We start from the raw sequence: 27,642 nt of genomic DNA on the forward strand, positions 1-27,642 counted from the left end.
GACAGAAGCACATATCGTCCCTCTTTGTCAGATATGCTTTTCACCAAAGTGAAGGGTAATGAGCGATGAATAAGAAGAGCAACCCCCCTGCTTTTGGAATTATATGAGGAGTAAAATACCTGGCCAACCCAACTCCTCCGTAGTTTTAAATGTTCTAAATCTGAAAGGTGAGTTTCTTGGATGAAGGCTAACTGGCATTTCTCTTTCTTGAAAAAGGAAAGTAGTTTCTGACGTTTAACAACATTATTGATGCCTTTAACATTGAGAGTGATTATTTTAATATCACTCATAGCTACATATCAATAAAAAATGTGATAACATGACAAAAGAAGTATGTATAATATTGAAAAATTGCTGTGAGACAATGAGAAAAACACACACACACACACACACACACACACACACACACACACACACACACACACACACACACACACAAGTAAAAAACAGAGGAGGAAGGGTAATACACCCAAAACAACACACGATCCGAGAGCAAATAGGACACGTGAAGAAAACGGTGAGCCTCTAATCCTTAGAAATACCAGTCCAACATCTTATACCAGTTCAATATCTTATACCTCAGCACGGAAAAAGGAGGCTTTAAAGAGACAATTAGAACTAGAAGAGGCTTTGAGAGACATTGAAACTCAATTTAAGCGCTCACCAAATAAATACCTGTTGAAACAATTGGAGGCAGCTCGTTCGGCACTTAATCAAATATTAACACAAAAGGCTGAAGCCCAAATATTTTTTGCTAAACATATGCCGCTTTTCCACTACCAACGCGGCTGAGTTGGGCTGAGCCGTGCGGTGCTGAGTTGGGCTGAGTCGAGCTGAGTGGGGCTGTTGGAGTTGCATTTCGACTACAACCGCGCTGAACTGTGCTGGCTGGAAGTGGGTGGACACATTGGGTGGAGTTAGCGAAAGTGGGTGGACGTCACGTGATGTCGTTAGGCGGCGCAAACAGTGACATCAGTGATCTTTTAAGCGGTAGTCTCACGACCCGGATAGTAAACAATAAACATGGAGGACATGGAGTCGTTAGTGTTGCTGGTCTTGGTTCTGTGGCTTGTTGTCACCGACAACGCCAACAGATACTGGCAAGAGCGTATAGATGAGGCGAGGCGCATAAGGCTTCAGAAATTCTCGTAATTCATAATTCTTCTTCTTCCGGGTTTACGGTGTTTACAGATCCCAGCGTGCTCGCGGGGCGTGTGTGGGCATGTGAGGACACTCCTCCTCACCTATCAGTGCACAGGGGAGTGTCTCCTCACGCCCCTAGCCCCACTCGGCTCAGTTTGGCTCGCTTCAGCCCTACTCCAAAACCGTGCGAGTTTTGGGTGCTAAGCAGGGCTGAAGCGAGCTGAGTCGTGCTGCTCTGAGGTAGTCGAAACGCGAGCCGTGTCGGGCTGAAGTGAGCTGAAAAAGGGTAGTGGAAAAGGGCCAATAGACTGTTTGAATCAGGCAATAAGCCAGGCCGTTTACTTGCTCGTCTGGCTCGTGGAAGGGTGGAGTCTAATATTATTCCCTCCCTCCTAGATAAACATGGAACTAGACATTTTAAGTCAACTGAAGTAAACAAGCTCATGAAATCATTTTATGAGGAGCTTTACAGCTCAGACTACACTGCGTCTTTGGAAGACAGGCGAAAATTTTTTGATAAGATAAACTTCCCATCTCTATCAGAGGATCAAAAAAAGATATTATGTAGGCCTATAACTGAGGAGGAAGTGTCAGATACTATCAAAACACTACAAAATGGGAAGGCGCCTGGCCCGGATGGCTTTGGCCCAGATTTTTATAAAACCTTTCGGAAAGTATTAGTGGGCCCCCTTACAGACATGTATGTTGACAGTCTTCCTCCAACTTTAAACCTTGCTCGTATCTCGGTTCTTTTGAAGAAGGGCAAGCCCTCTGACATATGCGGTTCTTACAGACCTATTAGCCTTATATCAGTAGATAGCAAACTACTTTCAAAGCTCTTGGCAAAGCGCCTTGAGAACCTGCTTCCAATTCTTATAAACCCAGACCAAACAGGTTTTATACATGGCCGCTACTCTTCCAGCAATGTTAGGAGACTTTTAAATATTGTGCATTCATCATTTCAAAATAAACTGAAAATACTAGCTTTATCCCTTGACGCCGACAAGGCCTTTGACAGAGTCGAATGGCCTTATCTGTTTGACATTATGGAAAGATATGGCCTTGGTGGAAACTTTTTAAAATGGACCCAAACTATATATCATGCGCCCCGAGCTGTTGTCATAACTAATGGTCGCCACTCCGAATCCTTTTCAGTGGCCAGAGGCGTCCGCCAGGGATGCCCCCTTAGCCCTCTTCTCTTTGCCTTGGCCCTAGAACCACTGGCAGAGGTAATACGGTTACACGCTGCAATAAGAGGAGTCTATTTGGGAAATAAAGAACACAAAATTGCCTTATATGCAGACAATATTCTTTTGTTTGTTTCATCCCCGGCGTTATCTATTCCTGCAATTATGAATACTTTTGATGAATTTAGTTTTGTGTCAGGGTATAAAATTAACTTTAATAAATCTGAAGCTATGCCACTGGGCCTGCGTAGGTAAATCTGATGTCCCAAACAATTTTCCTTTTACATGGTCAGGCTCCGGTTTTACATATCTAGGAGTTAGAATCTCACCAACTCTGTTGGATCTTTGGAAGCTTAATTTTGCCCCTACTCTTGCTGCTGTTAAAAAAGACCTCGAGCGTTGGCATAACCTTCCTATATCATTGTTTGGTCGAATTAGTCTCATTAAAATGAATGTACTCCCCCGGATGCTTTATCCTTTACAGATGCTCCCTCTGTACTTAGCAAAAAAAACCAATAGGGATTTAGAGAAGGCAGTTTCTAAGTTTATTTGGCATGGGAAAAAAACTAGGTTAAAACTTAAGGTACTTCAACTTTCTATAGATATGGGTGGGCGTGCTTTGCCCAATTTAATTTTTTATAATTGGGCCTGTCATGCTCACCACCTTTGGTCCTGGTTACATGCTCTTATGGACGGGGAATCTTGTGTTGATTCCTGGGCTTGCCATCCATTCGCTCCATGGAGTCTGGTTACGTATAATGCAAGTAACATTAACCCTGATGTCAAACACAATCCATTAATTTATAATAGCATTAGAGTTTGGCGTGATATCTCAAAATACGTTGGGGTAAATGGATCGAAATCTTTACTGGCACCTATCACTCAAAATCCTGACTTCCCGGCAGGTAGTAGTTCTTCTGTCTTTACCGCATGGCGAGATAAAGGAATCATTCTCCTTGGTCATTTGTTTAAAGATAACATTCTTATGTCCTTTCAGCAATTACAGGATACTTTTGATATCCCTAAGTCCAATTTCTTTGGCTACTTACAAATAAGACATTTTATTTCTTCTCTACCTAACTTCCCCCCTCCCACTTCTCACTCTCATAATCTAGAAACTTTCCTTTTGAATCGTAAAAATCTCAAACAGTTTATTTCAGCTTTTTATTCCCTATTGCTTTCCTGTGACATATATGAGCTATCTAACATTTCTCGTAAATGGGAGGGTGACTTAGGGACCGAATTTATTGAGGATGATTGAAGGGAGGCGATTGTTTCCATCAGGGAAGCATCTGCCTGTAATAGGCTAAGGGAAACTCAGTATAAAATATTGCATAGGTTACACATCACTCCGGTCATATTACACAAAATAGATTGCTCAATTTCTCCTCTCTGTATCAAGTGCAAGTCTGAAAGAGGGACATATTTTTACTATTTTTGGGACTGTAAGTATATATCAAGATTCTGGACTCTGGTGGCTAAAATAATTGAATTTGAGGTAAAAAAGGACCCTAGTGTCTTTCTGGTTGGGCTACCTTCTAAGATGCTACAGTTCCTGGCAACAAGCTACACACTGCTTGAGAAGCTCCTCCTATCTGCACGTAAGTGCATATTGTTGAACTGGACTAAAGAACGCCCACCTACAGTCACACTATGGTACAAGGAAATCTTTAATAATCTCCCACATGAAAGATTGATGGCTATGGCCAAGGGGAAAGAAGATATGTTTCGTAAAATTTGGTCCCCCTTTATAACCTATCTACCACAAGATCTAAGTGTACGTTCACACTGCAGGCTGAAGTGACTCAAATCCGATTTTTTCGCCCATATGTGACCTGTATCCGATCTTTTATTGACAATATGAATGACACAGATCCGATTTTTTCAAATCCGACCCAGGCCGTTTGGATATGTGGTCCTAATTCCGATTCCTATCCGATCTTTTCATATGCGACTTCAGTCTGAACCGCCAGGTCGCATTCATCCGACTTACACGTCATCAACAAGCCACAAACGCCACTATTCTGCGCTGAAGTAGGCGGCGGGTCTCTCAAAAAAAGTTACAACAACATGGCTTTGATGTTCCTTTGAACGGAGGTTGCAGTCACTACCCCGCAGAACGCCTGAGCCAAAACCCTTGCCCTCTTCCTTTTCAACCTCCTCCTTAACATCAGGCTATTGTGCATGTTCTGGCTCCGTCACAACAACAACTGCATCATCGCCAGGTACTCCATGCTGGCTACTGTCATACACAGGAAGCTTTAGGTTACTTCCGTAAACACTGGCCATGCTCACTGCGTGTGACGTCGTCGTATCCTGCAATGCGCATGCAGAACACTTTTAGGTCGCTTTTCGTTCATACTGAGGATCACATACAAGTCGCATATATTTGTTAATGTGAACGACCTCACAAAAAAATCGGATTTCACAAAAAAATCGGAATTGAGCATTAAGCCTTGCAGTGTGAACGTAGTCTAAGTTCCCTTCTCCTGAGAGGGGAGATGAGTGAGTTTTGGTCACAGACTAGGCCTAGATCGCCCTCATAGATGCCCAATTTTCTGTTTTTTGTGTGTGTGATAACATTGTCCTCCTGTGTTGTTGTTGCTGTGGACACACTTTTTTTTTTTTATTTATCATTTATGTATTTATTTTGAATTTTTTTTTTCTTTATGTATTTTGTATTTTTTTTTCTGTGCCCTTGTTGCTGTCTAGAGGGTGGGGGGTGGGAGGGGATTGTTTTGTAAGTTGTTGTATAATTTTGTGAAAAAAAAGCAATAAAAAGTATGTAAAAAAAACCCTGCACATTGTACAACTGGCATAGGCTATTTGATGCAGCCCCCTGCTTCACTATCAATAAGTTAAACGTTTCCATTTACTTTGCTCGTCTCTTCCTCAGGACCTCCTCTCTCCTTACAGAATCTGCATTTAATCTCTCCCTGTATTTCCTTGTTCTTTCTTTACTCGCCATCTCTCGCCATCCACTGAAATCTGCCTCAAACTGAAAATAAATAAATAAAAGGAAACATTTAAGTGGCAAAATACTGTAGTTTAACATGTATCCAGCTTCAAAATGGGATCTTATGGAAGTAGAGATTCACCAAATTGAGTTGGTGTATAAATGTTAAATTTGTGAATAATATCGTATCAAAATGTGTTAAAAGGACAAAATATTCAATAAACTTAACTATTAGTTATAAAATATGTATCTAAGAGCATTATTTATGTATTTAAATGCAGTTCATATCATATAGTGTGACAAAATAATCATATGGCGTGACAAGAAAACCCTGTCACACCTTATGATTTTGTGTCACACCATATGAGGTTTCATGTACTTACCATGATATTACGCAATGTGCCTTTATGCTAACATGCTAAAACCATGCTAACTACAATATAGTTTTAAAGATAATATTGACTGAAAAGTAATTTCATTTTGGCATTTTTGTGTAAAATGAGTTGCACCAAAAGACAGTGCAAAAAGGAACTGAAGCAGAAGTGCCGGATAGACTTGATTTTTTTTTTAAACATGAGCGATAACTCACCTTCTAACTTTCAGTGTCCTTCTGAGGTGTTGGTCTTCCTCCTGAAAGAAGTAGGACCCCCACTCCCCAAAGGTCTCCAAACAATTGCCCGTTTAAAAAAAGGAATATGGCGGCACACCCTGGACAAGTCGCCAGGTCATCACAGGGCTGACACATAGACACAGACAACCATTCACACTCACATTCACACCTACGGTCAATTTAGAGTCACCAGTTAACCTAACCTGCATGTCTTTGGACTGTGGGGGAAACCGGAGCACCCGGAGCACCCAAAAATGATATCCATTTTTGGGACGAATGTTTTAGTTAAGGGTGGCTTCAAAATATTATGTCTGAACTTTTAGCCAAGTAGTCTCACAAGTAGACATCTGGGTTATCAATATATCTCATCTCATTATCTCTAGCTGCTTTATCCTGTTCTACAGGGTCGCAGGCAAGCTGGAGCCTATCCCAGCTGACTACGGGCGAAAGGCAGGGTACACCCTGGACAAGTCGCCAGGTCATCACAGGGCTGACACATAGACACAGACAACCATTCACACTCACATTCACACCTACGGTCAATTTAGAGTCACCAGTTAACCTAACCTGCATGTCTTTGGACTGTGGGGGAAACCGGAGCACCCGGAGGAAACCCACGCGGAGAACATGCAAACTCCACACAGAAAGGCCCTCGCCGGCCACGGGGCTCGAACCCGGACCTTCTTGCTGTGAGGCGACAGCACTAACCACTACACCACCGTGCCACCGTTATCAATATATGATTGAATAAACAGAAAATAAATTCATTTTTCTTGTTTCTATTCAAAATCAAACTTTGTGAAATGTGCTTGGGACAGTCACGCCATATGAGTTTTTTCTGGTTTGGTTGAAAATTGTGAAAAAATGGAAAATTAATCACATGAATGCTCTGTATGTTCATATAAAACAGCACTTTCTGAACAATATCACCACATTTTTTGACATATTTTTCTATAACTTACTTATCTTTGACACATTGGACCAAAAAAAGGCCATGTGATGTCAACCACCCACATGCACTTTTATTACCAAAATCACATCAAATCAAATCAAAATCACGTTATAGCATGAAAATGTTCATGTTTTAACAATATAAATGATCACGTTGTAACGTGATACCAAATTATAACTATAATGTGAAACGTTTTACATATTAACATGAAAATATATTGTTAGAACAATAAACTTTTCACGTTATTATGAGATACTGATTTTTTTTTTTCCTTTCCGGGTATGGCAGCAATACGCTTCCGGAGCATTGCCCTTTGTCTTGTACAGCTTACAATTCTCCGCTTGACCAGCAGGTGGCTCTCGTGAGTATTTGAACCCGACCATTTTTCAACACAGGTGGCGAGAAAGTTTCAGTGCTTCATGATCTGCTCATCATAAGTATTTACATCCTGATTACGATTATTAAAATGTCCTGAGAAGTAAATAACATAATTGAGCCTGAAACTTTTTTTTCTCTTTTATTTCCAAAAACATTCAAAATACAAACAAATAGAGCACCATATATATACAGATCCAAAAACATAAAAGTAGTAAAACACACACATAGCAATAAAGTAAAAAATATGAACAAGAAAGGGGCTACTTAACTATCGTTACATATGTTAATCAAGTAAATCAAAGTCATCCAAAAAGGATATAAAATAACCAACATCCTTATTTTCAACTAACTTTAAAGATTTGGCAAAAAGCTTGAGGTCATTCTTCCAGTGTGTAACATAAGGTTTAGTTTTAAAAAAAAGAGCCTGAAACTTCAAGCCGCAACCCTTGTTTTGTTTTTAGCAGAAGGTACTTCCGGGTTAAAAAAAACCGGAAACAACTTATGACCCATTTCCGCCGGAAATAAGTTCATCTAGTGGCTTCTGATCCATACACTGTAGAGGGCGATGTTACAAGTTTAGAGCAACATAAATAACAGACTATAATTTTGTTTTTGTTCAAAAAGTGTTTATTTTCAATATGAGCTTGTAAATCACAGCTGAAGTCCATATTCGGCTGTTTACGTCTACTGCCGCTGAGGCCTGAGTGTTTTGGCGCACGCAGTAATGTAAATAAGGAGTCATTTTTAATCTCAGACGGCAGTGCTTTAAGTTCGCACCTAAAAAGAAGTGAGTGTTGGAACGCAGGAAAGCGTTTAACGATGCCCGAGCTCGGCGGAAAGTATTCGGAGGCCGGCAGCCCGAGAAAGCGCCGCCGGAGCCGCTCGAGCAGCGGAAGTTCGCGGAGTCGCTCGCGGGAGCGCGTCTCCAGTCCTGCGGCCGATAACCACAGACACGACGGGACAGAAGAGCGGAAGTCCAAATGGTCCGACAGCAGAGACAGGAGTCGGAACCGCTTCCGTGTTGGCGGCTCGCGCAGTCGGTCCAGATCGAGAGAACGCGAGAAGTTGGCCTGGGCTGAGGAGCGGGACCGAGGACACTATGCGGGATCAAGATCCGATTACTACGACAAGAGAGACGACATCCAAAGGCAAAGACAAGAGGCTTTCATTGCTCGGTAATATCTTACAGGCCTGGAGTCTGATTTCTACAGTTGGAGTTAAATAGTGTTCCCAGGTAAGGCTGGGAAAAGCCTTTTGTTAAACACGTGATCGTGTTTTGTTTTAATTCAGGCGCTTGCAAGAACGTGAGAGAATCGGTGAACTGGGATGTCCTGAGGTCTGGGGCTATTCACCAAGAGTCCGAGACCCCGAGTAAGTACGAGTCAGGGGCGTCGCTAGGAATTAAGCTTTACTGCCCCCGCCCGACACACACACAATGCACCTTAACGTTCCTGTCCCAGCCTATGCAAAGTGGATCATTCTCATGCTCTCGTGGATGAAGTTATGTGAGGAATAGGTCAACGAGACGGAAAACACATCCCAGTCCCCAAAAAATGTATTGTTGGCATTTGGGCTTTTAATGCATGCTGATGCTAAACGTGTCACCTCAACTCTCACGATTCACGAACTTAGCTGGTTAGTTATGACTGACTAGCACACAGCCTACAACCTTAATCTTACCTCTCTCACCCTCCTCCTCATCTGTCACATACCCCTTTTCCACCAAATCAGTTCCAGTGCTGGTGCTGGTTCACAACTCATTCAACTTGCGAGCCAGCTGAGAACCAGTTTGCTTTTCCATGGCTCGCGGTGCTAAGGGGAGCCACGTCATTACGTCGCTGTATACGTCAGTTACGTCGCTACGTTTGCATAAACCTTGGCGCGAATATCGAAGCAAAAACAACACGGAAGAAGCAGCAGCAACAACAATAATAATGGATGACTTCGCGTTTGTACAACTGCTGCTTCTCGTCACTTAAAAATGGCGATCTTTCGCGGTTTTGTTATTGTTGTTGGTCTTAAAGGTCCCATGGCATGAAATTTTCACTTTCTGAGGTTTTTTAACGTTAAAATGAGTTCCTCTGACCTTCTTAAGTCACCCCAGTGGCTAGAAATTTCATAATGTGTAAACCAAACTATGCCCAACATTTGAGAATGGCGCGTTGATGGGCTCTTCCCTTTACTACGTCAGCAAGGGAGATGATCCCCACGCCCCCCCTCTGGATACCCACCCACTGTATGGATTGCCCGTCCTACCAAGCCTACTGCGCATGCGCGAAATCCAGGAGGGTAGGAAAATTCAACAGTAGTTTTGTCCTACTGATCAGCTGGGCTGATAGAAAATCGGTGAGTATTTCACGCATGTGCCGATTTTTATGTTTTGTGCGTATTGGTCGAGTCTTTGGCTGAGTCAAATAATTTGTAATGACTTGTTTTGTATCATAAAACGGTCTGTATGAGAACTTGCTAATTGTAATGACGTCATGTGTTCTGCGCGTGCGCAGTAGGCTTCGCGCGTGCGCAGTAGGCTTCGCGCGTGCGCAGTAGGCTTGGTAGGACAAATCGAAGAGGTAGGATAACTTTACACCACCTATGTGAGCGAAACATGGAAATTGCGCTGCATCCCTGCTGCATCAGCCACAAACACTGAACAAGTAAGTGTATAACTATTAAGTCGTTTTGCCGTGTTTTAAAATCGGTGCGTTAGCCTAGCAATGGCTACATTAGCTGTGCAGCTAACCGCTTCCTGCAGTTAGCCAGGTAGCATGCCCGCAGCTTGGTCAAGCCCCGCCCCTCCCCACATTGGCCCGCCTCCATGCTTCTCATTAGCAAAACGATGCACTGGGAAAAGGGCTGAAATGGGGCTTTCTCCCAGGAGGCTATATTTACGTGCCGAGGGTTCATTTCGAGAAAGGCTGCGGATATAACATCCGGAAGCCTCCACGAGCCCGTTTAAAGCATCAACAAACCACCATGCCATGGGTCCTTTAACAACACACACACACACACACACACACACCCCGGTTGACGTAAGCGGTTCTTTCCTCTGGCCCAGCAGAGAGTTGGTGCTAGCCTGGAACCAGTTTTTCTGGCCCCAGAGCCAGTTCTTTGTCAGTGGAAACAGAAAACCCGGTTCCAAACTAAGCACTGGCCCCGAACCAGCCCTGGAACTGCTTTGGTGGAAAAGGGGCAGTTTCCCTGCCTCTGTCTCTGCTTCTTGAGAAGAATTGTCTGATATCCATCTGGAAAAGTAATTTAATATCGTTTAATTCGATGTAGTTTAATGGGTTTGTTAGAATATGGTTTGCTTAGTTTTGTTGCAAAAACTTTGTGCTACATTAATTCATCCAGATCCCATTCTCTGACTCAATCCAAAGAGTAGACTCATCTCTCCAATAGGCTAAATGGACTCATGGCACGCCACACGCACACTATGTTTACAGTGAGAATCTCCCAGACCAATCAGAAAATTAGTTAGAAAGAAGAGACGATAGAAGTTTGAAACACACTGTCCTACGACTTACAGTAGATCTGCCAACAAACTAGTTTGTTACGAAAATCTTTCAACATTTTCTTACTGGGGCACGTGCCCCAGTAAAAAAGGCCTAGTGACGCCCCTGGTATGAGTGAAAATTTAGTTGTGAAATTTTATACATACATATACAGTACCAGTCAAAAGTTTTTGGAAACGCCCTCTAATTCAGTGGTTTTTCATTATTTTAAAGTTTTCTGAATTGTAGATTAATACTAAAGTCCTCGACATTATAAAGAAGTATATATGGAATTATGTGGTAAACAAAAAAGTGTTACTCAAACCAGAATGTTTTATATTTTAGATTCTTCAAAGTAGGCACCTTTTGCTTAGATAACAGCTTTGCACATCTTGGCATTTTCTCAGTCAGCTTTACGAGGTAGTCACCTGGAATGGCTTTCAGTTTACAGCTGTGCCTTGTCAAGAGTTAATTTCTTGACCTCTTAATGTGTTTGAGACCATCAGTTGTGTTGTGAAGAGGTAGAGTTGGTATACAGTGAATGGTCCTATTTGAGTACTGCTCTACAACCCCGATTCCAAAAAAGTTGGGACAAAGTACAAATTGTAAATAAAAACAGAATGCAATGATGTATAAATTTCAAAATTCCATATTTTATTCAGAATAGAACATAGATGACATATCAAATGTTTAAACTGAGAAAATGTATCATTTAAAGAGAAAAATTAGGTGATTTTAAATTTCATGACAACACCACATCTCAAAGTTGGGACAAGACCATGTTTACCACTGTGAGACATCCCCTTTTCTCTTTACAACAGTCTGTAAACGTCAGGGGACTGAGGAGACAAGTTGCTCAAGTTTAGGGATAGGAATGTTAACCCATTCTTGTCTAATGTAGGATTCTAGTCGCTCAACTGTCTTAGGTCTTTTTTGTCGTATCTTCCATTTTATGATGCGCCAAATGTTTTCTATGGGTGAAAGATCTGGACTGCAGGCTGGCCAGTTCAGTACCCGGACCCTTCTTCTACGCAGCCATGATGCTGTAATTGATGCAGTATGTGGTTTGGCATTGTCATGTTGGAAAATGCAAGGTCTTCCCTGAAAGAGACGTCGTCTGGATGAGAGCATATGTTGCTCTAGAACCTGGATATACCTTTCAGCATTGATGGTGTCTTTCCAGATGTGTAAGCTGCCCGTGCCACATGCACTAATGCAACCCCATACCATCAGAGATGCAGGCTTCTGAACTGAGCGCTGATAACAACTTGGGTCATCCTTCTCCTCTTTAGTCCGAATGACACGGCGTCCTTGATTTCCATAAAGAACTTCAAATTTTGGTTCGTCTGACCACAGAACAGTTTTCCACTTTGCCACAGTCCATTTTAAATGAGCCTTGGCCCAGAGAAGACGTCTGCGCTTCTGGATCATGTTTAGATACGGCTTCTTCTTTGAACTATAGAGTTTTAGCTGGCAACGGTGGATGGCACGGTGAATTGTGTTCACAGATAATGTTCTCTGGAAATATTCCTGAGCCCATTTTGTGATTTCCAATACAGAAGCATGCCTGTATGTGATGCAGTGCCGTCTAAGGGCCCGAAGATCACGGGCACCCAGTCATGTTAATGACCTATTGCCAGTTGACCTAATGAGTTGCAATTTGTTCCTCCAGCTGTTCCTTTTTTGTACCTTTAATTTTTCCAGCCTCTTATTGCCCCTGTCCCAACTTTTTTGAGATGTGTTGCTGTCATGAAGTTTCAAATGAGCCAATATTTGTCATGAAATTTCAAAATGTCTCACTTTTGACATTTGATATGTTGTCTATGTTCTATTGTGAATACAATATCAGTTTTTGAGATTTATAAATTATTGCATTCCATTTTTATTTACAATTTGTACTTTGTCCCAACTTTTTTGGAATCGGGGTTGTAATCCATATTATGCCAAGAACTACTCAACTAGGTAAAGAAAAACGACAGTCCATCATTACTTTTAAGAAATGAATGTCAGTAAGTCCGAAAAATTTCAAGAACTTTGAAAGTATCCCCAGGTGCAGTCATAAAGACCATCAAACGTTATGATGAAACTGGCTCTCATCAGGACCGCCCCAGGAAAGGAAGACCTAAGGTTACCTCTGTTGCACAGGATAAGTTCATCAGAGTTGCCAGCCTCAGAAACCGCAAGTTAACAGCACCCCAGATAAGAGCCCACCTAAATGCTTCAGAGTTCAAGTAGCACACACATCTCAGCATCAACTGTTCAGCGAAGACTGCGTGAATCTAGACTTTGTGGTCGCATTGCTGCAAAGAAGCCACTTCTAAGAAAGAACAACAAGAGGAAGAGAATAGCTTGGGCCAAGGAACACAAGGAATGGACATTAGACCAGTGGAAACCTGTCCTTTGGTCTGACGAGTCCAAATTTGAGATTTTTGGTTCCAATCGCCATGTCTTTGTAAGACGCAGAGAAGGTGAGCGGATGGTTCCTACATGTGTGGTTCCCACAGTGAAGTATGGAGGAGGAAGTGTGATGGTATGGGGGTGCTTTGCTGGTGACACTGTTGGCGATTTATTCAAAATCGAAGGCACACTCAGTGTTTCCCACAGGCCAAGTAGCAATTTGTGGTGCTCCACTGTGCCGATGAGGGAATCGTGCGCGGTGGTGTCGTGGCGGTCGGTGGAGTCGGTCATTGGGGTGTATGCAAAGTGTTTACAGCGGGCAGTGTTCAAACACAGTATTTTTCTTCAAAGTCACCTGCTGGGACGATTTTAAAGCTACAAGAAGCATTTGAGATTATTCAGTTCAATCTAAATTCTTTTAAGTTCTCTAGACAGCTAAAACAATTTTTACCAGAACCCTGCCTGGTTTCATTCCTCGACCCAACTTTACATTACAGGGCAGGCCGGTAGTTTGCTGGGCTTGATGTTGGTGGAAAACCTGTCTTTTTAAATTTATGAAAATTACTCACCAAAACTGAAGTTAAAGTTTAGTTTTTACTAGAGATGCACCGATTGCAATTTTTTGGGCCGATTCCGATTTTCCATGGAGTGTGACCTGCCGATACCGATTTTGGCCGATTCCGATTTCATTTTTTCAAACCACTTCACAGCACACACAAAGACTATTTTCTTTTTATCTTTTCTTTAATAGAACATTCTGCCAGATTTTCAGTAATAAATTTTCAACACCTCAAAAGTTGAAAACAAACAAAAAGACATTGTTCTTTGTAAAATCTTTCTTCATGTTTGGTATTAACATATTAATTCCTGAAATAGGAAATTCACACAAACATTTTTTCTTTTCCCATCCAATATCTGGCACAAAAACAACGTCCCCCTCATATATTATTTGCCTACTGCTATGGAACACACTTTCATAAGCCTATTTAGATCTGAAAACTTATGCCTTATAGAACAACCCATTTCTTCATTCAGTATCAAAATACAAAAATAATTTCCAGTCATACTTATACCATAGCCATTCTATCATCTTTGTCAAATCTGTATTTGTAGAGTAATTTCCAGTGGAATCAAGTGCAACCAAGGTCGTAAAACAAACCAAAAGGCATTTTTTTTCTCTCTCTCTTTGTACAAATCTAACTAGATGTTTGGTAATAGGCTAACGTATTAATTCTTGTAATGGGAAATTCACACAACCACAAAGGTTTTCTTCTTTTCACATCCAATATCTGGCACAAAAAAAAAATTCACTATATGTGGATATCCAAATATAGTGAATTTTGTTGTTGTTAATGGCGCGCGCGCAGGACTGACACTGTTCTGCGCAAGCGCAACACAGTCGCACTAGAAAGCATGTTCAAGCTGCTAGTGGAGCTGCAGTCTTTTTAGTTGCGAATTACGAGTATTTCCACTTTCATCTCCATGTGATACACAAGTTTTGATCGGCAGAAAATCGGCATATTTTAATTTTGACCGGCCGATCGCCAGTCATGGCCGATCACGTGAAAATTGGCTGATTCCGATCAGCAGCCGGTCAATCGGTGCATCTCTGGTTTTGACCTTAGTTTTTTGCCTTTTTGGTGGCAATCTTTCAATCATTCTTTAGTTGACATTCAAGGACTAAATTGCAAAAAACAAGCTGGAGGTTTTTATTTTAAATATTGAACTCAACACTTACCTCAACCAATACTAAAATGAAATAAATAGTATAATGTAACAACAAAATAATAGTAAAATAAAATATCATAATTGGATGTAAGAAACCACTTAAGGTAACACCAAGACAACTAACAATAATGAAAAAGCATTACCCTAATTGGTGCAAAGCCTGCATGCCCTATCAGAACATTTAATTCTGCGTGGCTTCCTGAAAAAAAAAAACTCCAGTGCCCTATCGTAAGGGAAGTGATTGCTTAAACGGGATAATGCAATAAGGCCGGTTCCTCGCGTCAAGCTGCTACTGTATGCATCAAAATTGGTTTATAGCCTGACTCAGGGATGTCCGTTTCATGTAAGCCAAGAAGGCTATGATAAAGCTCATCACGAGCACGACGTAGGCTACCTTTTAAAATAAGGGGTCGGAAGGCGAATTGGGAAGGCTGCGTTATTTTTAATTAGCCTAACAGGCCTACCTGCAGTCCGGGTATATGCACACCAGCAGGCCTGTGTACACGCCTCTCCGTCGCTGTCTCTGTGTGTGCGTGTGAACGAGAAGAGCGAGCACTATGAATGAACGGAACGATACGCAACGGATTTTTTTTTTTCCAAAATCGCGAGTTTGATTGTGTGGCGCTAGGAATCCATTGTGTGGCGCCTGGCCACACAATGGTCTATGTATGGGAAACCCTGCACACTTAACCAGCATGGCTACCACAGCATTCTGCAGCGACATGCCATCCCATCTGGTTTGCGCTTAGTGGGCCCACCATTTGTCTTTCAACAGGACAATGACCCAAAACACACCTCTAGGCTATGTAAGGGCTATTTGACCAAGAAAGAGGGTGATGGAGTGCTTCGTCAGATGACGTTGTCTCCTCAATCACCTGATCTAAACCCAATTGAGATGGTTTGGGATGAGTTGGACCGCAGAGTGAAGGCAAAGCAGCCAACGAGTGCTCAGCACCTCCGGGAACTCCTTCAAGACTGTTGGAAAACCATTTAGAGTGATGACCTCGTGAAGCTGATTGAGAGAATGTCAAGAGTGTGCAAAGCTGTAATCAAAGCAAAAGGTGCCTACTTTGAAGAATCTAAAACATATTTTGGTTTGATTAACATTTTAAAGTTTACTAAATGATTCCTTACGTGTTGCTGCATAGTCTGGATGACTTCAGTATTCATTTACTATGTGGGGGGGAGAAAAATAAAAACATCAAATCTGAAGGTGTTTCCAAACTTTTGACTGGTGCTGTGTGTATGTGTAACACACGCACATACACACAGTGGTGTGAAAGTGTTTGCCCCCTTCCTGACTTTTTTTTTTGCATGTTTGTCATGCTTAAATGCTTCAGATCAAACAAATTTAAATATTAGACAAAGATGCAGTGCCTTGAAAAAGTATTCATACCCCTTGAACTTTTTCACATTTTTCCACCTTACAACCACGAAGTTTTTTTTGAGATTTTATGTGATAGACCAACACAAAGTAGCACATAATTGTGAAGTGAAACGAAAATGGTAAATGGTCTTCAAAATTTTAAACAAATAAAAATCTGAAAAATGTGATGTGCATTAGTATTCAGCCCCCCTGCATCAATACTTTGTAGAGCAATACTTTGTAGAGAAAACATAGAAATGCTCAAGGGCAGCACGGTGGTGTAGTGGTTAGCGCTGCCGCCTCACAGCAAGAAGGTCCGGGTTCGAGCCCAGTAGCCGATGAGGACCTTTCTGTGCGGAGTTTGCATGTTCTCCCTGTGTCCGCATGGGTTTCCTCCGGGTGCTCCGGTTTCTCCCACAGTCCTAAGACATGCAGGTTAGGTTAACTGGTGACTCTAAATTGACCGTGAGTGTCAATGGTTGTGTGTCTGTGTCAGCCCTGTGATGACCTGGTGACTTGTCCAGGGTGTACCCCGCCTTTCGCCCGTAGTCCGCTGGGATAGGCTCCAGCTTGCCCGTGACCTTGTAGAATATACAGTGCTCAGCGTAAATGAGTGCACCCCCTTTGAAAAGTAACATTTTAAACAATATCTCAATGAACACAATTTCCAAAATGTTGACAAGACACAGTTTAATATAACATCTGTTTAACTTATAACGTGAAAGTAAGGTTAATAATATAAACTTAGATTACACATTTTTCAGTTTTACTCAAATTAGGGTGGTGCAAAAATGAGTACACCCCACAACAAAAACTACTACATCTAGTACTTTGTATGGCCTCCGTGATTTTTAATGACAGCACCAAGTCTTCTAGGCATGGAATGAACAAGTTGGCGACATTTTGCAAAATCAATCTTTTTCCATTCTTCAACGATGACCTCTTTTAGTGACTGGATGCTGGATGGAGAGTGATGTTCAACTTGTCTCTTCAGAATTCCCCATAGTTGTTCGATTGGGTTCAGATCAGGTAGAGCTGGGCGATAAATCGATTTTATCGATTAATTTGAATTTACAGTTAAGGACGATGTGTTTTTTATGAAAACACAGAACCACATTTCATCAATGACAAAAGGAGATTAAAGGTTGCAAACATGTATATTATTAAAAAAAATAAAAAATTATGCCACTTGCTCTCCAACAGCAGACTGTGTGTAAGAGCTGTATGTGCTTAAATCAGTGCTGTTTTCTTCCCAACAGCTCAGATGAACACACTCCAGTTGAAAAAGATGTGAAGAGCAGCAGCTCTGAGACAAGTTCAGAAGGTATAGTGATTTTACATTTATATCAGCGTGGCTATTAAAGCTTTGTGTGTGTGTGTTTTTATAACACATGATGGTCCTGAGTATCACCCTGGGTTTGAAATATGCATTAGAAACATCCACCATGTTGAAAATGCCCTAACAACAGTGATGCATATGTTTCTTTCTCTAAGACGGACAATGTTCAGTATTGCTTTAGGTGATTTTGGTTTGATGTGTGTTCTGTTGACCAATCAGAGGTCGGTACCCTCCGATTGTGCGCTGCACAGTACACAGTACACGTTCACAAAAATTTGGAAACCAACAGAAGGTTCAGAACTGTTAAAAGATTACTTCAGAAGAACGACACAGTATTATTGGATTTGTCGAGATGAAAACAAAGAACCACATTTCATCAATGACAAAAGGAGATTAAAGGTTGCAAACCAACTTCTACTGTCTCCTTCATCCTTGACTGGATGCCTGTGGTGGCTGTAATTCTGCTTTAAAGAACTTTGCGAGTTCAAACCTTTGGAATCCACCATGTCATACACCAGCACTGATGCATGCTGTCAATCACACCCCAAAGCTCACAGCTTACGGACAGTCTCACTCCACAGGCCTGCACGAGCAGTGCTCTGACAGATCCTAAAAGAACTCTTAAACTGTTTCACAGTGATGGCTAATAATCATGGCTGAGAAAGTAAATTGATTTTAAATCGTACTGTTTGCTCCTCAATGTCTTATTTATAGAGGAAAAGAAGAAAAAGAAAAAGAAACGAAAATCGAAGAAAAAGAAAACTCGCAAGCACTCCGAAGACACGGAATCAGAAAGTGACTCAGAAGGTCGGTCTGTTTTGCTTTATTCAACAGTTAATCCGAATTGCTTTCCTACTCTCAGTATACTGTGTTACATACAGTATGGCTAATACTTACATTCACACAAGCATGCATAAATCACTGGAGGGTCTCTCAACTCCAGTACTGCAAAGTAGAGAGATTGTCTAACCCCAACATGCCATTACCAGCTCTTGTAGGATAGTTGTTGTTAATCAGCTGGTGAGCTCGATGAGGTGTGTTGGAAATGTTTTTAGAGTGGCACTGAGTTGAATGACAGTAATTATAGCGTAATGCATGTCAAATGGGGAGCGTGCCCCCCCCCCCCTTCCTTTTTTTTTTTTTTTTTTAACTGAGCCTCTGTTTTAATTAGACCAGTCATATATATAATGCTTTTGTTGTTGTTTATAGAAGAGGTAAAGAAGAAGAAGAAGAAAAAGAAGAAAAGTAAAAAGTGAGTAAGAATTTCTTCTTAATGTATGCTTCTAATACTTTTAATTTCCCACTTCTAAGAAATCAAAGGCTTGATCATGTAAAGGTTTTGGTAAATTGCTGATAAATCTCATCAGGTGTGTTGAAGGTAAAATGCAACGCTGGGCAGTGCTATGGCTCTCTGGACACCCCTTGCCGTGCGATGTAATGACATCCTCTTCTAATGTCTATTTCTTATGTCAGGAAGAAATCAAAGAAGAAGAAGGCTAAAAAGAACCGCAAAGAGTCGAGCAGTTCTAGCAGTGATCAGTCCGCAGAGGAAGATGATGACCTCGGAGAATTGTGGGTGGAGAAAACTCGTTTTGAGGATCATGTGGTTGGACCTGAAGCTCCTCTAACTCACCTGGCCCAAGATGATAAACCACTGGAGTGAGCATCTATATTTTTATTACTCATTAGGTTATTGTTGTACAGGCAACACCTGTACAATACACTGCTGTTGAATATCATTATTGTCTGGAGTTTAATGAAGTTTTACTACTTCTCCCTGCTTTTATAGTTTTGGTCATGCTCTGTTACCCGGTGAAGGTGCTGCCATGGCGGAATATGTAAAGGCAGGCAAGCGTATTCCAAGGAGAGGTGAAATTGGCCTTACCAGTGAAGAGATTGCTGACTTTGAGAAATCAGGCTATGTAATGAGTGGAAGCAGGTATGTGAGGTTTTTTTTTGGGGGGGTTAATAAAAGACTAATATACACACACACACACACAGTAATGCAGCTACGCTGTGGTTTAATTTATGTACTTGCGCACTTGCACTTGCTATTTTGAGTGCAAAAGTGCATTTCCACTGACCGATATGGCGAAATGCAGTACACTATGCGTATCTGGATGGTGTACTCATAATGGTTAAAAAGTTGAATGTGAAACAGTGGACACTCCTCACCTTCACTGGTCACCATCTTGGCTACATAGCGAAAGGGGTGGGACAACCAACCTAGTTTCAGACTTTGTGTTCACACTTTGTTTTTAATGCGGCCTATAATCTGACATTAGTCTGGACAGATCACACTCCTAAACTGACCTGCGTGCACAAATGAACAGTGTTTCACATGATGTGTTCAATCTCGCTATAAAAAAGGCACGTTATTTGGTTCGTGTTCGTGGTTTATTTAAATTTTGCTTTTAACCTTTTCCTTTGGTGCTGCAGCCAGGTTCTCCTATGGCCACGTTCTGCCAGTTAAAATTAGCGCCTTTTCATTTTGCTTGTATGGCAACAGCAACCAAAAAGTTGGTGAGGTCTGTTACCTCATTATCCTGCCATGGAAATCCTCCGTCACTGTTATCCTCCATCTCTCTTTCCTGGCAGTGCAAAGTTAAGATGAATGTTGAGTTGAATTGAAATACGGTGGTGCTTGAAAGTTTGTGAACCCTTTAGAATTTTCTATATTTCTGCATAAATATGACCTAAGACATCAGATTTTTACACAAGTCTTAAAAGTAGATAAAGAGAACCTAGTTAAATTAATGAGACAAAAATATTATATTTGGTCATTTATTTATTGAGGAAAATGATCCAATATTACATATCTGTGAGTGGCAAAAGTATGTGAATCTCTAGGATTAGCAGTTCATTTGAAGGTGAAATTAGAGTCAGGTGTTTTCAATCAATGGGATGACAATCAGGTGTGAGTGGGCACCCTGTTTTATTTAAAGAACAGGGATCTATCAGAGTCTGACCTTCACAACACATTTGTGGAAGTGTATTATGGGACGAACAAAGGAGATTTCTGAGGACCTCAGAAAAAGCGTTGTTGATGCTCATTGTAGAATCAGACCAGGTGGGTGGAGCACAGAAGCACGGCAGGCCAGAACTGAGTTCTCAAAAACCGCTTTTATTGTAGCTTTTCAGCTTTTACATTCACACTCCCAGGCACGCGCGCACACAAGTGTTCTAGTTGGGGGAGAGCCCCCTTTCCCTGCTCTCTCTCTCCTTTTAAAGGGCGCGGTCACTGGGGAAGACACACAAACACAGGTTAATTCCCATCAGGTGCAATGATTCCACCACTTACCTTCCCTGACTCCGCCCTCCATTCACAGACCGACGCTTGGCCACGCCCCTGCTGCCACATACCCCCACTGCCCAAATCCGCCACGACCATCTGCACCCTTGGCCTGTGGACCACCTCGAACTTAAATGGCTGGAGTGGCAGATACCAACGGGTGATCCACGCATTGGCATCTTTTATGTGGTGGAGTCACTGCAGGGGCATGTGGTCCGAACAGAGGGTGAAAGGGCGCCCCAGTAGGTAGTAGTGGAGGGCGAGGACCGCCCACTTGATGGCGAGGCACTCCTTTTCGATTGTGCTGTACCTGCCCTCACGCACCGACAGCTTCCGGCTGATGTACAGCACTGGACAGTCCTCCCCCTCCACCTCCTGAGACAGAACAGCCCTCAGCCCTCTGTCTGACGCGTCTGTCTGCAAAATAAAGGGGAGAGAAAAGTCAGGGGAGTGTAACAGTGGCCCCCCACACAGTGCAGCCTTTACCTCTGAGAAAGCCTGCTGGCATTGCTCCGTCCACTGGACCAGATCTGGTGCTCCCTTTTTAGTGAGATCAGTCAGCGGGCTGGTGTCGTCCAAATAATTAGGTATAAACCTACGATAGTAGCCAGCCAGCCCCAGGAACTCTCTCACCCCCTTTTTGGTCTTGGGCCTCGGGCAGGCCACAATCGCTGCTGTCTTATTAATTTGGGGACGCACCTGCCCATTGCCCAAGTGGAAACCCAGGTACCATACTTCCAGTCACACACTTCTTCGGGTTGGCTGTGAGACCCGCTCGCCTCAGCGACCTAAGGACGGCCCTTAGGTGTACCAAGTGCCGCGGCCAGTCATTACTGTAAAAAATAATGTCCAAGTAGGCGGCCACGTGGGGGCAGAGGACCCTATCCATGAGCCGCTGGAACGTAGCGGGCGCCCCAAACAGCCCAAAAGGAAGTGTGACTAACTGGTGTAAGCCAAACGGTGTGGAAAAGGCCATTTTCTCTCGGGATCGCAGAGTCAAGGGGATCTGCCAATGTCCCTTTGTCAAATCCAGTGTTGAATAAAAACGAGCCGTGCCTAGTCGCTCGAGCAACTCGTCAATACGAGGCATTGGGTATGCGTCAAATTTAGACACCGCGTTGACTTTTCTATAGTCCACACAGAACCAGACCGACCCGTCGGCCTTGGGAACCAAGACCACCGGGCTGCTGCAGTCACTGTGGGACTCCTCGATGATGCCCATTTCGAGCATGGCCTTGAGTTCTTCCTGAACCCCCCCCCTTTTTTTTGTGTTCAGGCAGTCTGTAAGGGTGGCTGCGCACTACTACCCCTGGGGGCATCTCAGTGTGGCGTTCTATGAGGTGGGTGTGGCCGGGCAGCGGCGAGAACACGTCAGAAAATTCTGTTTTTGAAGGTGCGATTAAACCGTTCGACTAAGTCATCCGTTTGTGGGTGATAAACGCTGGTGCAGATAGGCTTAATTCCCAGTAACCCATACAGTTCGTGCAGTGTCCGTGACATAAACGTAGTGCCTTGATCAGTCAGAATCTCTTTGGGGATTCCGACTCGGCAGATGGCGTGGAAGAGCACTTCTGCAATACTACGTTCTGAGATATTGCGAAGAGGTACTGCTTCCGGATATCGCATTGCATAGTCCACCAGAACTAAAATAAAGCAATATCCTTGTGTTGACCGATCTAATGGCCCGACGAGATCATCCCAATTCTTTTGAACGGGGTCTTGATTAATGGCAGAGGGCACAAAGGCGCTTTTGGAATGGCCGCGGGATTTACTAACTGGCATTTGTGGCACGCCGTACAACACCTACGGACATCGCCGTGAATCCCTGGCCAATAGAACCTGGCCATTATTCGGGCTAGTGTCTTATCCTGCCTCAAGTGTCCAGCCATGGGATTAAAGTGAGCCGCCTGGAATATAAATTCCTGACAGCTCTTTGGGATTAAAAGCTGTTGTTTGTTCCTTAGTCCGAGTGTCCTGCGTCACTCGGTATAATCTATCCTTAATAACGGAACAATAGGGGAAGGGCAGGGTGGTGTTTGACTGGAGAGTTTGACCATTGATGACTCTCACTTGGTCAAATGCATGCTGCAGAGTCTCGTCTCATGACTGCTCTAACGGGAAATCTGCGAGGGATTCCCCGAGAGAGGAGGAGCATACTGCTCCCCACTCTGACGCGGTGATGACGTAAATGGCTCTGTGACAGCTGCTCCCACTTATGCTACTCCGGGCCCTCCCCCCGCTGAACTACGGCAGGCCCCACTCTTCACCAAATGCATTCCCAAAATCCCGGCCAATCAGTCCCCAAAATTATCGAGTGGGTAAGGCGAGGATTAACCGCCGCCTTTACTCTAAATTTCTCCCCTCGAAATAGAATGTGGACCGACACTAAAGGGTAATTGTGAACATCTCTGTGCACACACGACACCTTCACCAGTTGTGCTCTTTCCAATGCCTCGTCTTGCACCAGGCTTTGGTGGATTGAGGTCTGATTACAGCCGGAGTCTACCAAAGCCTGATACGTATCCCCTTAGATACTCACCGGTATGCAGTACGCTCCGGCCCGATCGAGAGCGGTCCCTGGCGCGTCGGGAATCCGGACCGCCGAGCACCGATGCTGGAGGTGCCCCGGTTCTCCGCAGCGTCAGCATACCGGCCCAGGCTCTCTCTCTCTCTCTCTCTGCATCAGTGTTCCGGATATCACTCACCTGAAGGGGGGGACACAGACAAGGAAGTAGGAAATGGAAGGGCACCGCGGGTGGAGCTGGCTGGGGTGGAGCCGGCCCCCACCTCCACGGTGGGGGAATGGGGCGAGGATAAGGAACAGGGAGAGAGAGGGGAGAAGGGGAGACACGCTGTCCTGCCGTCAGAACGACCACCATATGGTCCTCCGCCAGCTTGATGGCCTGATCCAGCGACGCTGGGCGATGGCACTGGACCCACTCCCCTGTTCCTTCCAGAAGTCGTGCAACGAATTGTTCCAGCGCCACCCGATCGATGATTCCCTCGGCATCGCGGTTGTTGGCCTTCAGCCACCGCCAGCAGGCGTCCCGGAGTTGCTGGCCAAACGCGAACGGCCAGCCGAACTCCTCCAGGCGCAGCGTGTGGAAGCGCTGCCGTTGTTCCGGGGTGCGACCCACGCATTGGAGGATGGCCCTGCGGAGGTCCGCGTAGACCAGACGGCTGTCGGCAGGGAGCTGTAGCGCGGCCAGCTGCGCCTCGCCTGTTAGCAGGGGGAGGAGGCGCGCCGCGCGCTGTTCCACCAGCCAACCCCACGTCTCTACTGCCTGTTCAAAAAGAGCGAGGAAGGCTTCGGGGTCATCATGCGGACCCATCTTCGTTAGGGTGAGGTGGGGGGGAGGGTCCGCAGCGGTGGTGGACCCCACCGACGCAAGCAGTTGCCGGAAAGCTTGGCGATCTTCCCGTTGCGCCAGCATCAGGGCTTCAAACCATTGTTCCTGCTCCTTCCGGAGGGCGATCAGCGCCTGGTGCTGGCTCTGTTGGGCCATGGCAAGGGCATGGACCAGGTCCTTGAAGGGGGAGGACTCCATGTGGCCGTTCCCTTCTGCACTCCTTCCCGGGTTTCGGCACCACTGTAGAATCAGACCAGGTGGGTGGAGCACAGAAGCACGGCAGGCCAGAATGGAGTTCTCAAAAACCACTTATTGTAGCTTTTCAGCTTTTACATTCACTCTCCCAGGCACGCACGCGCGCGCACATAAGTGTTCTGGTTGGCGGAGAGCCCCCTTTCCCTGCTCTCTCTCTCTCCCTCCCCTCTTAAAGGGCACGGTCATTGGGGAAGACACACAAACAGGTTAATTCCCATCAGGTGCAATGATTCCACCATTTACCTTCCCTGACTCCACCCTCCATTCACAGACCGACGCTTGGCCATGCCCCCGCTGCCACACTCATGAGGCTGGAAAACGTTACAAAACCATCTCTAAAGAGTTTGGATTCCACCAATCCACAGTCAGACAGATTGTGTACAAATGGAGGAAATTCAAGACCATTGTTACCCTCCCCAGGAGTGGTCGGCCAACAAAGATCACTCCAAGAGCAAGGCGTGTAATAGTCGGCGAGGTCCCAAAGGACCCCAGGGTAACTTCTAAGCAACTGAAGGCCTCTCTCACATTGGCTAATGCTAATGTTCATGAGTCCACCATCAGGAGAACACTGAACAACAATGGTGTGCATGGCAGGGTTGCAAGGAGAAAGCCACTGTCCTCCAAAAAGAACATTGCTGCTCATCTGCAGTTTGCTAAAGATCACGGGGACAAACCAGAAGGTTATTGAAAAAATGTTGTGGATGGATGAGACCAAAATGGAACTTTTTGGTTTAAATGAGAAGCGTTATGTTTAGAGAAAGGAAAACACTGCATTCCAGCATAAGAACCTTATCCCATCTGTGAAACATGGTGGTGGTATCATAGTTTGGGCCTGTTTTGCTGCATCTGGGCCAGGATGGCTTGTCATCATTGATGGAACAATGAATTCTGAATTATACCAGCGAATTCTAAAGGAAAATGTCAGGACATCTGTCCATGAACTGCATGTTAAGAGAAGGTGGGTCATGCAGCAAGACAAGAACCCTAAGCACACAAGTCGTTCTACCAAAGAATGGTTAAAGAAGAATAAAGTGAATGTTTTGGAATGGCCAAGTCAAATTCTTGACCTTAATCCAATCGAAATGTTGTGGAAGGACCTGAAGTGAGCAGTTCGTGTGAGGAAACCCACCAACATCCCAGAGTTGAAGCTGTTCTGTACGGAGGAACGGGCTAAAATTCCTCCAAGCCAGTGTGCAGGACTGATCAACGGTTACCGGAAACGTTTAGTTGCAGTTCTTGCTGCACAAGGGGGTCACACCAGATACTGAAAACAAAGGTTCACATACTTTTGCCACTCACAAATATGTAATATTGGATCATTTTCCTCAATAAATAAATGACCAAGTATAATATTTTTGTCTCATTTGTTTAACTGGGTTCTCTTTATCTACTTCTAGGACTTGTGTGAAAATCTGATTGTTTTAGGTCATATTTATGCAGAAATATAGAAAATTCTAAAGGGTTCACAAACTTTCAAGCACCACTGTAAGTCACATGAATTGAAGTCTGCCTGTTCAGACCGAGGTCGCACTGCCATGTATCGGATTTCAGTACCCAAGTCAGAATTGAAAACGTCAAATTCAGTATGGTGTTTCTTGTTCGCACAGCCAAGCAAGTAACACATCTGTTTCACATTTGACGAAAAAGATTGGATTTAGATCACTTTTGCATGCTTTTGTGAATATAACCCTAGATGTATAGCTAATACATAAATACACATCATAATCCATGAAGCCAGGGCCACCTTTACCACACGTAGTCTAACTAGGCAACCGCTTAGGGTGGCACTTTCTTTTACTGCTGCTGCTTTATTCACTGCATGCCTGCTGTCCCGTCTCTGTATAACCCTGTACACTAATTATTGCCCTGATCGTATTTCTAACACATACAGGCTAACTGTTTCTCTAAAGCTGACTTTCTTATTTAAATTGTGCAAAAAGCATGTTGTATTTATCTTTCTAGTTAATGCATTAAAATGCATTGTTTTTAAGGCTTGTTCTGTTTAATGACTTCATGCTTGATAAACCCACAGACATCGGCGCATGGAGGCTGTCCGTCTGAGAAAGGAAAACCAGATCTACAGTGCTGATGAAAAGAGAGCCCTTGCTTCCTTTAACCAGGAAGAAAGAAGAAAGAGAGAAAGCAAAATCCTTTCTAGTTTCAGGGAAATGGTATACAGAAAGACTAAAGGAAAAGAAGAAAAGTAGATTGAAAGGTTTTCTTCACCTTTTGCCCCCAACCTCTCGAGATCAGTGCCTTCGTGCCACCTGCAGAATTCTGGGACGAAGAACCGCGAAAGCAGACAGGGACCCAGAGATTGGTTTCACCGTCGTTTATTCAGTTATTCACCAAAGATGAAAATACACAAAAACTTTTATACTTCTTGTTTATCTGTGTCTGCCCTGGACTATGTGTGTGTGCAGAAATGTGGGTGTGTGTTTGATGTCAGTGTATAAAAATGTGTATGTGTAGGTGTGTGTATGCTATGTATGTGCGTAACGAGGGGTGTGTATATGGGGGGGGTGAGTGAGTGCCATCATTGCATGCTTCAGAGACTGTAGTCAGACCTTGAGTAGGTCACGTCACGTCTTAATTACATCACTGTTCTGATGGAATGTTTAGATGTAGTGAAACCTTGGCGATGTTCAGACACATTTCTGATCAATATGACATTTTGATATGTGTGTGTCAGTCTTGAATCAATCATAAACAGATATAAAATAAACAATATTTCTGATGATACGATATGATAGCAAGGTACAGACAGATTGTAGAGGCCATTGGTTACGCACACTCTTGGGTCACAGGGCAATATGTACTGACGATAGCAAGAGAATGTCTAAACACAGACTGTTTATGCTACGAAGTCTAGTCTAGGAAGGTCAACTGCATCAGAAAGTTTAAAATAAAAGGATCTAAAACAAATGAAAAGCTAAAATATTAAAATAATTTCTTAACAAATGATTCCTTGTGCAGCAATAAGGCTAACATATCACATTCTACAGCTATAAAATTAACATGAATCACTTAATGCAGCTTTAAATCTAACATTAAATCGAACAATTCAACACTGAAGAGACTGATTAAATCTAACAATATCCCCCTCTTTGATACTATTTTATAGTATCAGATAAAATTTTAATTAGATTGTTACACCCTAGCAGGATGATAATACACATTGTTTTCCCCTGCGCTGGG

The 27,642-nt window shown here is 43.5% G+C and overlaps 1 protein-coding gene across 1 annotated transcript; it reads left to right on the plus strand.

Moving 5' to 3' along the window:
- Positions 1-7,755: 7,755 nt before the first annotated feature.
- nkap (NFKB activating protein) lies at positions 7,756-27,189 on the plus strand. Its single transcript, XM_060927714.1, has 8 exons — positions 7,756-8,401; positions 8,517-8,597; positions 17,468-17,532; positions 18,262-18,354; positions 18,757-18,799; positions 19,021-19,206; positions 19,337-19,486; positions 26,477-27,189. The coding sequence occupies exons 1-8, from the start codon at positions 8,046-8,048 to the stop codon at positions 26,649-26,651; spliced, it is 1,149 nt and encodes a 382-aa protein (XP_060783697.1). The 5' UTR covers positions 7,756-8,045; the 3' UTR covers positions 26,652-27,189.
- The last annotated feature ends 453 nt before the right edge of the window (positions 27,190-27,642 follow it).

Source organism: Neoarius graeffei, chromosome 8, assembly GCF_027579695.1.
Source record: "Neoarius graeffei isolate fNeoGra1 chromosome 8, fNeoGra1.pri, whole genome shotgun sequence".
NCBI classification, from domain to species: domain Eukaryota; kingdom Metazoa; phylum Chordata; class Actinopteri; order Siluriformes; family Ariidae; genus Neoarius; species Neoarius graeffei.

Excerpts from the sequence above, each read along its gene's own strand:
- nkap (XM_060927714.1), top strand. The coding sequence starts at position 8,046 with ATGCCCGAGCTCGGCGGAAAGTATTCGGAGGCCGGCAGCCCGAGAAAG. Across the intron at positions 18,800-19,020 it reads AAAAAGAAGAAAAGTAAAAA|GAAGAAATCAAAGAAGAAGA; the intron begins GTGAGTAAGAAT and ends TTCTTATGTCAG. Across the intron at positions 19,487-26,476 it reads TATGTAATGAGTGGAAGCAG|ACATCGGCGCATGGAGGCTG; the intron begins GTATGTGAGGTT and ends ATAAACCCACAG.